Genomic DNA, 13,080 nt, shown 5'->3' on the forward strand with positions numbered 1-13,080 from the left:
AGAAAAAAGAGAATTAAGGCAGTATGGAGAGAGGAAATGATTTGGTAGGTAGGAATTTTTATAAAAATAAGGAAGCAAAAATACTGGATGTTATAATAGTTCCTGGAATGGTAGTAATATTTGATATGAGAATGAGAAAAAATGCATGAGTAATAGCAATTTATTCATATATTAATATATATCAGAAAGAAAACTTTTGGTTACAATATTAAATTGCATGTATTAGTAAATAGGTTGATAGTGATGATGTAGGACTTTAATTATAAATTAAGAAAAAGGAAACATAAAGGATATGAAGATGTTAAGAGATTTGATACAAAGTGATGATTTAAAGGTAGAAAAAATAGAGAAGCTATAAAATGTGTGTTTTCAAGTCTGAAGTTGATTATATAATATATTGTAAAGAGATGAAAGAAATTCAAAGAGGTAAGAAGATAAATGATTTTTTGGATCATAGAGCAATTTGGGCCAGCCTAGGAAAGGTTAGCACAATTATAAAAGAGGATAGTTCCACTAAACTACTTGGTATTACTATTGACAAACATCTCAAGTTCGATATCCATATTCAACAAAATATTAAGAAAACCCACCAAAAGCTAGGTATGCTATATAGGAACAATTGATTCCTCTCTTATACTACTAGGAATACTCTAGCCACCACTTATCTACTGCCTTCCTTATTGTATGGAGCCCCCTGCTAACTAACCTATCCTCCTCTATTTCCTCAAAACTAGAAAACTGCTATAATAAAATCTCAAAATTTGCTACCAAATCTAAATCTTCTACCCATCACTGCCTTACCCTAAGATCCCTAAAGTGGCTTGAACTCCCAAACTACTTAGACTTCCTCCAACTCACCACTGCACACAGACTTGTATATCACCCAACTAAGTGTCCAGCGCTAACTAATATCCTCCCCCATTACACCCCCAATAGAACTCTCAGATCCGAGCATCAAAACCTAATTGCTATCCCCAAACCCAAAAGTACAGCAGGCCAAATTCTCTTTGCTGTCTCTCTAGGCAAAAAATGGAATTCCCTTCCTCCCTCTCTAAGAACCATCCCAAACTTAGAAAACTTCAAAACTCAGCTTACCAAACACCTTGCCACAAACTGGAAATGCAATTGCCACCATCCAACCTAGTCTACCTTAGTCCATTCCCCTGAGGGGGGGGGGGTTCTCATTCTGGTTCTAAGCTCTCAACAACTCTCCTTCAGCTATGCTCTTGGTGGTTTCCCTCAGGTTCCTAAGACCTCAATAACTCTCCTTCTGCTATGCTCCCACGAGCATTTTCTAAGCTCTCCCTTCTCCATTAGCTATCAATAACTATCAATACAATAACAATAGCTATCAATAACTCTCTTTAAGCTATGCTCCCACGAGCATTTTCTTTGCTCTCCTTTCTCTGTTAGCTGCTTATTTCTTATGGTTCAACATTGTAAATATTGTATACAGCTTTCCATTACTAATTTATTTTCTGAAATTGTGCATGTATAGTGTATCCTCATTTTACTTAAAAGTATGTACATAAAACATCTTCTCACCTAATATCTGAGTGTGCACACTAAAGAAAATGTATAAACAATAAGTCCACACTCAGTGCTTTTCTGCTTATTATGCATATTTTCAGGGTACTTACTTGTAACTATTTCCATATTATGTAAGACTGACATCTGTGTATTTCTGTACCTTATCTGTATTATGTATCTTGGAGCTTTTCTCCCCGGGCCTCCACTGAAAATGGGTCACTCTGACCCAGTGGACTTCCCTGGTAATCAAACTGGAAATAAATAAATAGTAAATATAAACGATATAAAGGGTTAACATGTGATTCCAGAAGTAAAGAAGATATAAAAAGAGAAAAAGACATGTTGTGGAAAAACCTGACCATGGGCCTTTTTATAAGAACCAGACTTGCTGGTAGATTGTATATAAACATATGTATATATGTAGACATAGAAAAAAATAATACAAAGAAACAAGAGCAAATACTATCAAATTATGACAGATATGAGAAGGAAATTGAGAGAGGAAACCAATAAATAAAGGAAATATAAAAGAGGTATTGAATATAAAGAAAGAACAAAATAATGCTATTTTGACAAAGATATTGTTGACAGGAAAATAAAAAGCAAGTTTGACCATATTTAGGAAAAGAAGTAAAATTGAGAGAAAAAATGCTGAATATTATAAAATATGAGACAGGCAAAGAAAAACTGACACACATGGAGATCATGAAAGTCATTAAAATGTTGTACAAAAATATATGAAAAAGAAGAAATACAAAGAAAAGAAAAATGAGAGGAAGGACAATATCTGAAAAAGTAAACAAATCATAGTAGAAAAGATAAGAATAAATGATGAAGAGAAAATTATCAAAGATAGTAATACATAACACCCAGGTTTTTGGTGGTTTATGATAGAACTATTATAAAGAAATTGCTACAGAAAAAAATAGAAAAGATTTTAATGAATTGATTACATAAAGTATATAGATAAAGAAATATGTGGTGGAAAAAAATGACAGAAAAAAATAAAAACTGGAGACGGATAACCCTTGTAAACACTAATTACAAAAATGTATGAAAAGTATACAGAAGAGACTACAGAAAGAATTGGAATAGATCATAGGAGAAAGGGTCTATAGAATTAAAGGAAAATAGATGAGAAATAATAATTGCAAAAGAAGTAGTAGATTTGATTTTTAAAGAGAATAAAGACATAAGACTGGTTGATTGCAATGTAGCTAAAGGATTCGATAGAGTAAGCCACAAATCACTATGGGCAATATTAAAGGCCTATGGCATGGGAGAAAACATTATTAAGATAATAAAATCATGTTATGAATAATCATGGGTACAGATTATGATAAATGCATTGGTAAAAATATACTTTAAGAGAGGAACATAATAGGGAATAAAACAGGAATGCCCATTATGTGTTTATTTATATTAGTAATGATGAATATGATAATGCAGACTGGTGTAACCGATCAGAGAGGCCAAGTGGAAATTAATGAAAGAGTTGCAATACCATTATGTTTATCTTATGCAGAGGATTTAGTTATTACAGTTAAAAATAAAGAACATGTAAGTGAGGTTATCATACAACTTGAAGCTCTGTTACAGAAGGTGGGCTTATAGTTAAATTAAAATGTACAAGGTTTGGAGAAATAAAAAATGTCAGTGAAACACATTTCACATAGAAATAAACAGATTTTTTGAGTGATTCTTGGTGTATATTAAAGTATACAGCAAAATGGTGTGAAATACTAGAAGGAATAAGAAGTTGCTGACTTGGTTAAAAAGTTTTTATTTTAAACTTTTCAGAAAAAACGTATATGTTACTTTGGCTCTAGATGATTTTCACTGCTAAGTGACACCCCAACCTCATGCGTAAAAATTGAATAAGGGGTTGTGGATGGATGGATACATGTTTTTGGAAGCTTAGCACAAGAAGGGAGAGTATATATGTTTCCTACGGGAACTGAAAAATAATTATTAGAATTTTCTTTGCTTTTTATTTAGAGATCAAGATTAAACCAAGTGAGAAGTGGATAGTTTACAATTCTATTGAAGAAGGCAGATTCAATTTAAAAGATCCAGTGGTACACTTAATGCATTTATTTTGGGTTTTGAAGATTTTAAAGAAAAAAGAAACATATATGGCAAGAGAGATGTTACAGGAAAGATATAAAACAGTATGAACATGTTAAAAAAACAAAGTGAGAAAAATATGAATACAATGGAAGAAAAATAATATGACAATAAGATGAAAACATGGAAATTAAATATGAACGAACCTAAGGGTATCTGGTATTTATAGGAGGCAAATAAAACAAGGAAAAAAGAGGTGAATAAAAACAGTCAAAACTTTACAGATAAGTCATCTAGTGGTATGACAAATGAGTAAAACTAATGATGCTATAAACAGGTATGAAATTATGGACAAGATTATTTTACCATTAGGATTTACTGTTAAAGACATTAGGGAATTCATGCATTTAGGACTTCAGCATTTTTGTGAGGTGACATTTGGACTTGTTGCTCTATTAGAATGTTTTAGTTGTGAGTTTGACAAACAGAATGCAGTGGAACAATTATTTTTGGCAAAAATTGGAACTACAATGGAAAAGAAAGCTAACCATAAAATTCAAGAATTCAGAAATAGATTAGTATGAGTTAAATTGTTCTTTTTTCCTACATGTAGTAAAGTACATGAGGTTAAAAAATATATATGATTATAGAAATGTGTGGACTGTGGGTGAGATGTGTGTGTCACAATGACATTTCTGAAGGTAAAATTCAGAATATTGTAAATACTGTCTTGATAAATGGGAAAATATGTTTTGTTAAATATTAGGGTCAATGAAAACACACTATTTTTGTGGTGATGAATATCATTTGGTACAAGACCATCCTAAAAGGTGAGGGTGATATGGAGAGATGGGACATAATGCAAAAAACTGTCAGCCATTGTCTGGGAAATATAAAGGAGTCTGACACTTCTAATTTGATTGCACCATACCACCGAGGGAAATGGTAGAAGAAGGAAAACATAGCAAAAATAAATATAGTAGACAACTTTATAACAGAAGATACTGAAAAATTTAAGCAGGCGTTGACAATAATGAAGAAAATGTACAAACGTAAGAAGTTGACAGAAAGGATATAATAATTCAAGAGTTTTAGATGCAAGACCAAAACAAGTAATCTCAATTACAAATTGAAGAAGGAGAGTGAGAGAGAGAGAGAGAGAGAGATGGAAATAAAAGAAATACATGATGAGAAATAAATTGGAGAGATACTTAAAATAAAAAAGAGAAAAATAAAACCAGGAATAAAATAATTCTAAAAAAAGGAAAATGATGATATAGGCATTTTAGCTTTAAATGTAAATGCCATTAAAATAAATTTAAGATGCTTACTACTGATTCTGTGGTGTAATAAATCAAGAATGGATGTGATATGCTTAATGGATACTAGAAACATTTTCAAGAAAAAAGAGAATTAAGGCAGTATGGAGAGAGGAAATGATTTGGTAGGTAGGAATTTTTATAAAAATAAGGAAGCAAAAATACTGGATGTTATAATAGTTCCTGGAATGGTAGTAATATTTGATATGAGAATGAGAAAAAATGCATGAGTAATAGCAATTTATTCATATATTAATATATATCAGAAAGAAAACTTTTGGTTACAATATTAAATTGCATGTATTAGTAAATAGGTTGATAGTGATGATGTAGGACTTTAATTATAAATTAAGAAAAAGGAAACATAAAGGATATGAAGATGTTAAGAGATTTGATACAAAGTGATGATTTAAAGGTAGAAAAAATAGAGAAGCTATAAAATGTGTGTTTTCAAGTCTGAAGTTGATTATATAATATATTGTAAAGAGATGAAAGAAATTCAAAGAGGTAAGAAGATAAATGATTTTTGGATCATAGAGCAATTTGGGCCAGCCTAGGAAAGGTTAGCACAATTATAAAAGAGGATAGTTCCACTAAACTACTTGGTATTACTATTGACAAACATCTCAAGTTCGATATCCATATTCAACAAAATATTAAGAAAACCCACCAAAAGCTAGGTATGCTATATAGGAACAATTGATTCCTCTCTTATACTACTAGGAATACTCTAGCCACCACTTATCTACTGCCTTCCTTATTGTATGGAGCCCCTGCTAACTAACCTATCCTCCTCTATTTCCTCAAAACTAGAAAACTGCTATAATAAAATCTCAAAATTTGCTACCAAATCTAAATCTTCTACCCATCACTGCCTTACCCTAAGATCCCTAAAGTGGCTTGAACTCCCAAACTACTTAGACTTCCTCCAACTCACCACTGCACACAGACTTGTATATCACCCAACTAAGTGTCCAGCGCTAACTAATATCCTCCCCCATTACACCCCCAATAGAACTCTCAGATCCGAGCATCAAAACCTAATTGCTATCCCCAAACCCAAAAGTACAGCAGGCCAAATTCTCTTTGCTGTCTCTCTAGGCAAAAAATGGAATTCCTTCCTCCCTCTCTAAGAACCATCCCAAACTTAGAAAACTTCAAAACTCAGCTTACCAAACACCTTGCCACAAACTGGAAATGCAATTGCCACCATCCAACCTAGTCTACCTTAGTCCATTCCCCTGAGGGGGGGGGGGTTCTCATTCTGGTTCTAAGCTCTCAACAACTCTCCTTCAGCTATGCTCTTGGTGGTTTCCCTCAGGTTCCTAAGACCTCAATAACTCTCCTTCTGCTATGCTCCCACGAGCATTTTCTAAGCTCTCCCTTCTCCATTAGCTATCAATAACTATCAATACAATAACAATAGCTATCAATAACTCTCTTTAAGCTATGCTCCCACGAGCATTTTCTTTGCTCTCCTTTCTCTGTTAGCTGCTTATTTCTTATGGTTCAACATTGTAAATATTGTATACAGCTTTCCATTACTAATTTATTTTCTGAAATTGTGCATGTATAGTGTATCCTCATTTTACTTAAAAGTATGTACATAAAACATCTTCTCACCTAATATCTGAGTGTGCACACTAAAGAAAATGTATAAACAATAAGTCCACACTCAGTGCTTTTCTGCTTATTATGCATATTTTCAGGGTACTTACTTGTAACTATTTCCATATTATGTAAGACTGACATCTGTGTATTTCTGTACCTTATCTGTATTATGTATCTTGGAGCTTTTCTCCCGGGCCTCCACTGAAAATGGGTCACTCTGACCCAGTGGACTTCCCTGGTAATCAAACTGGAAATAAATAAATAGTAAATATAAACGATATAAAGGGTTAACATGTGATTCCAGAAGTAAAGAAGATATAAAAAGAGAAAAGACATGTTGTGGAAAAACCTGACCATGGGCCTTTTTATAAGAACCAGACTTGCTGGTAGATTGTATATAAACATATGTATATATGTAGACATAGAAAAAAATAATACAAAGAAACAAGAGCAAATACTATCAAATTATGACAGATATGAGAAGGAAATTGAGAGAGGAAACCAATAAATAAAGGAAATATAAAAGAGGTATTAAATATAAAGAAAGAACAAAATAATGCTATTTTGACAAAGATATTGTTGACAGGAAAATAAAAAGCAAGTTTGACCATATTTAGGAAAAGAAGTAAAATTGAGAGAAAAATGCTGAATATTATAAAATATGAGACAGGCAAAGAAAAACTGACACACATGGAGATCATGAAAGTCATTAAAATGTTGTACAAAAATATATGAAAAAGAAGAAATACAAAGAAAAGAAAAATGAGAGGAAGGACAATATCTGAAAAAGTAAACAAATCATAGTAGAAAAGATAAGAATAAATGATGAAGAGAAAATTATCAAAGATAGTAATACATAACACCCAGGTTTTTGGTGGTTTATGATAGAACTATTATAAAGAAATTGCTACAGAAAAAAATAGAAAAGATTTTAATGAACTGATTACATAAAGTATATAGATAAAGAAATATGTGGTGGAAAAAAATGACAGAAAAAAATAAAAACTGGAGACGGATAACCCTTGTAAACACTAATTACAAAAATGTATGAAAAGTATACAGAAGAGACTACAGAAAGAATTGGAATAGATCATAGGAGAAAGGGTCTATAGAATTAAAGGAAAATAGATGAGAAATAATAATTGCAAAAGAAGTAGTAGATTTGATTTTTAAAGAGAATAAAGACATAAGACTGGTTGATTGCAATGTAGCTAAAGGATTCGATAGAGTAAGCCACAAATCACTATGGGCAATATTAAAGGCCTATGGCATGGGAGAAAACATTATTAAGATAATAAAATCATGTTATGAATAATCATGGGTACAGATTATGATAAATGCATTGGTAAAAATATACTTTAAGAGAGGAACATAATAGGGAATAAAACAGGAATGCCCATTATGTGTTTATTTATATTAGTAATGATGAATATGATAATGCAGACTGGTGTAACCGATCAGAGAGGCCAAGTGGAAATTAATGAAAGAGTTGCAATACCATTATGTTTATCTTATGCAGAGGATTTAGTTATTACAGTTAAAAATAAAGAACATGTAAGTGAGGTTATCATACAACTTGAGGCTCTGTTACAGAAGGTGGGCTTATAGTTAAATTAAAATGTACAAGGTTTGGAGAAATAAAAAATGTCAGTGAAACACATTTCACATAGAAATAAACAGATTTTTTGAGTGATTCTTGGTGTATATTAAAGTATACAGCAAAATGGTGTGAAATACTAGAAGGAATAAGAAGTTGCTGACTTGGTTAAAAAGTTTTTATTTTAAACTTTTCAGAAAAAACGTATATGTTACTTTGGCTCTAGATGATTTTCACTGCTAAGTGACACCCCAACCTCATGCGTAAAAATTGAATAAGGGGTTGTGGATGGATGGATACATGTTTTTGGAAGCTTAGCACAAGAAGGGAGAGTATATATGTTTCCTACGGGAACTGAAAAATAATTATTAGAATTTTCTTTGCTTTTTATTTAGAGATCAAGATTAAACCAAGTGAGAAGTGGATAGTTTACAATTCTATTGAAGAAGGCAGATTCAATTTAAAAGATCCAGTGGTACACTTAATGCATTTATTTTGGGTTTTGAAGATTTTAAAGAAAAAAGAAACATATATGGCAAGAGAGATGTTACAGGAAAGATATAAAACAGTATGAACATGTTAAAAAAACAAAGTGAGAAAAATATGAATACAATGGAAGAAAAATAATATGACAATAAGATGAAAACATGGAAATTAAATATGAACGAACCTAAGGGTATCTGGTATTTATAGAAGCATTTTTATTTAATATATCTATCAAAGGAGTTAAATGAAGATGAAAGAACTGCAATAAAAAAGGAAAAGGAAATTTAAGAACTATATGAAGCAGAGGACTTTCTGTGGAGACTTCAGCTTGATAAATTACCTGTAAAAGACAATATGAAGTATAAAATTATAGAAGAAAGAAAGTGTGTGGAATACAATGTGGAAGCGACAACACATTTTTTTTTCACTGTATAAAGAATAAAATGTTTGTGGAAAAGTTTAAAAATGAATATAGATGAAAAGTATTTAAAAACATCAATATGAATATGACTTTGTATGGGAAGTATGACAATGTTGGCAGATGTAATATTAAATGGGTTAGGATATTGTTTATGGTAATAGGTAATGTGGACACGAATGTGTAATGAATTAATATATAATAAGAAAAAGGATGATAAGGATGTTTTAGCTGAAATAAAAAGATGATCATGGCAGAAAGTATGGGGGTAAAAGAAAAATGTTACAAGTAACATGAAATGAGTAATTATATAGATTGTTTAAACTATTGTTTAAAAATATTGTTAAACTGGATCTTTCAATGGATATGCAGAAAAGAACAGTATAAATATTTACAATCAAAGAATAAAAAAATATGTTATGAAAGAAAATATAAATATAGCATCCCTACTCTTTTTTTTTTTTTTTTTTTTTTTTTGATAAGTGCTGTGGGATCTTTTACATCCAGCAGAGCTACCACCAATTCAAGTAGATGAGACCTCAGCTTAACATCTCATCTGAATGATGGGCATAACACAATATCCCAAGAAATTCCTCAAATCAACATAGCTAGGGTAAACCTCCCCTCTTCATCAAAATAAGATAAGCAATTTGTTTTAGATATATTTTGTCTATATGCTTCTTTTACCCATACAACATGTTATTCTTGGGGAAGAAGGCCAATCAGTTTTATTAAAGTTCTTTTTCAGTCAACATATACTAATAAAATGCACATTGAATGATATATGATGTAAAGCATGGACTAATAGACTGAAAATATAAGCCCTAGGATATTTCCCTGGTGCTGCCGCCTACATTTATGTAGACAGGAGGCAAGTGTTAACATAGATAGGCAGATCAGTAGCTGCCTGTGAGCTATTACCACTATCAGATAGTCCAGCATAGTTTAACATATTCCAGGAAACAGCAATGGCTGCATCATTAAACACTTAGTATGATTTACGGACAGTGACTGCAACCCACCTGAGCCAGCTTTTTCATGATAACATCAATGATGCACCAGTTTCTTTATAATGACATCACATCAGTGATGCACCTGCTTCTTCACAGTGACATCAGTACTACACTAGCTTCTTTATGACAGTGATGCACCAGTTTCTTTATAATGACATCAGTGATGCACTTGCTTCTTCACGATGACATCAGTAATACACTAGCTTTTTCATGATAACATCAGTGATGCACAAGTTCCTTCATAATGACATCACATCAGTGATGCACCTGCTTCTTCACGATGACATTAGTACTCACTAGCTTCTTTACGACGACATCAGTGATATACCAGCAACATTTGAAATGTTGTAACTCAGGCTGAAAAGGCAGTGAGTTGGAGGAGAAAGAGAAGAAAGAAAATACACACAGAGCTGAAAATGGACCAATTTGCTCAAGTGCTAAAACTGAGTATAGGAAAAGGTTGTAATGAGACTTTAAGGATATATATCAAACCTATTGTAAAGTATAAAGCATTTTAGCTACTTCCTACAAAGATCAGCACTGAGTCAGAAGGAAAGATGTTGGTGTAGTTGGTGTGCATGTGTCAGGTATTTCTGGGTATCATGACCTAATTGATTTCAGAACTGTGATTCAGTTCATTAAAGGTGTTAAAGTTTTGCTAAAAAGTGATACATCTCCATTCACCTTTAATGAAACCCTTCCTTCCATGGGACTTGAACTATATGGTTGACAGTCTTTTTTGTCTGTCATTTGATTCAGCTATCTTGGTGGTATTCAAGGTAATGTCTTGAAAGATGTTTCTCTATGAAGTTGTCACCTCAGTGCATATCATCTCAGAGTATGACATTGTCATGTGTAGAAAACCCTATCTGGTCTTCTATATAAGTCTAAGATGCCTTTTAGGATGAGCCTTCACTTCCATCTCTTGGTGGTTTTGAAGTTGTCTCTGAACCAGTCCATTAATCTCCTTGCAGAAAATGGGGGAAAGTACTTTCATATTTTGGCTGTGCACTGACAGCTTAGTTGTTGCCTGAAATGGGTATACAAGCTTAGGAAAACAGACCAGCTGCTAATCTGCTTGGAAGGGAAGGACTTACACTTGCCAAGAAGACACTTTTAAAGGAGATTGTTAACTGAATTAACAGTGCTCAATTTCAGTACGCACAGTTATCTGAAGATATTTGGTACTTCCTCAGTCATAAAAGATACTGTTTGTTAAAAATTTTCCTGATATCTAGGTTACTTTTTCCTGATTTCTTCTTTCTTATTGTCTTAAATTAAATGTTTGTAACTTTGCATGGCAGCTAATTTTATTTCAATAAATTATCCTTTAGCACTCTTCTTTTCCAGTTTTTATCCCATTCTTTCTGATTCCTGCCTTGCTTTGAGTGTCCCAGTTGATCACAATGTTAATGTTGATGAATGAGAAGAAAGAGTATATTTTCTTTTTAATTATTCTGTTTTCCATAAATGAGGGTTTAAGCAATATAACAATTTTTGTGTCCAATAACTATTTGAATTTATATTTATATTGGGACTATATGGATATCACTTTTCCTATGGAAATATGTCATTTTATCATATTTCATTTTTTCTGCGCAAATACCATCTCACATTTTTCTGTTTCTTACGAATTTATTGTATGTTTAATTCTTTCCTTATTTTGTACATGACACCATTATGTATAATGGTATTACAGTATATAAATCAACTTATAGTTACATATTTGTTTAGCAGTTTGTTTATTTGTTCCATTTTAATTGAGTTTTCTGTGTGAGTTCCTTCTAGAAATGTGTTTTGTCTAAAATAAATAATTCACTCAAAAATGTAATAAAATGGGGGATATTTTAGTTAAAGACAATGAACACTGTACATTTGGTAGCCAAATGATGGATGAATTGATAGATGATATAGATAGATAGATAGATAGATAGATAGATAGATAGATAGATAGATAGATAGATAGACAGATAATCATACAAGGTTCATCCTGGTTAGAGATTTTGTTTCCGTCATTTAGTAGTGATGTGTTTCACTTTGTCTGCAGAGTTTCCTTCTCCATCTGCTACTGACATTAAGGAAAGAAAAGCTGGCATCCCTCGGGCAGCAGTTGCTCCGTATGTCCACACTCCTGCCCCTCCACCACCTCCTCCTGCTCCAGCTCAATGGGCAACTAAAAGAAGCTCCAGTGTAGCAAAACCAGAGGATGATTATCTGAATGAAGACGGTATGTCTGCAGGCTATATGCTTATTTTTATTACAACTGTACTGATTGTTATACTGCATTCTGTTATTGTTTTCATACTCAGAATATTCTTTTTTCTATTACAGTCTCTTATTTGCAAGACTTAACAAAGTAGAAATAAACTGCATTCCTTAAACTTTTCTGAAAATATGTAGACTTCCAGGCGATATTTTACTTGAGGGCCTCACCAGATGCGCAGTAGCAAGCCCCGCCCAAAACCCACCCCCGTGATATGTCATTCATGAATATGCATTCCCGCCAAATGTACCATCAGGTGTCAAAAAAAAGAAAAAAGCACACTGATATGTAATATAACAATAAATAAAACAGTAAAATGTTACCAACATCAGTTGGTAACATGGAAGATAAGGGAATGCAGTTTAGTAATACTCATTCACTTCATATGCAGTAATCGCAGTTTAATAACTAGTTTGAAATCAGTGTGTATCACCCACTGAACTCATTGGCTTCCCTCCAGAGTGTAGCAGACAGGTTATTCAAGCATTTCATATACACATTCATATGAAAAATAATAGTTTACATTCAAGTAATTTTATTTTGTAATTTTAAAGGAAAAGTTTTTATATACATTTATGTATGTTACATACTGTCAAGAGTTTTCCCCTGGGGCCTCTTGGCAACAGAGTTTGCACAGTCAGACTTTCCCAGTCATCTAACTATAAAAAAATTAAAATTCTGAGTGCAGAGGAAGAGGTGCATCAAGCCTTGCACATGTTGCAGTGAAAGTTACTGTGTGTGAATTTACAGTATATAGTTGTGGGCTTGCATTTTTT

General features: G+C 32.5%; 1 protein-coding gene across 1 annotated transcript in view; it reads left to right on the forward strand.

Moving 5' to 3' along the window:
• LOC122792765 (signal-transducing adaptor protein 1-like) overlaps positions 1-13,080 on the forward strand; it is a 575,382-nt gene that overhangs the window by 490,978 nt on the left and 71,324 nt on the right. The window contains exon 11 of the mRNA XM_044060337.1: positions 12,089-12,268. Within this exon, the coding sequence (XP_043916272.1) occupies positions 12,089-12,268 (180 nt within the window). The remainder of the gene's footprint in view (positions 1-12,088; positions 12,269-13,080) is intronic.

The sequence above is a fragment of the Protopterus annectens genome, chromosome 2.part0, assembly GCF_019279795.1.
Source record: "Protopterus annectens isolate FY-2018-M chromosome 2.part0, PAN1.0, whole genome shotgun sequence".
In the NCBI taxonomy this organism is placed as follows: Eukaryota; Metazoa; Chordata; order Ceratodontiformes; family Protopteridae; genus Protopterus; species Protopterus annectens.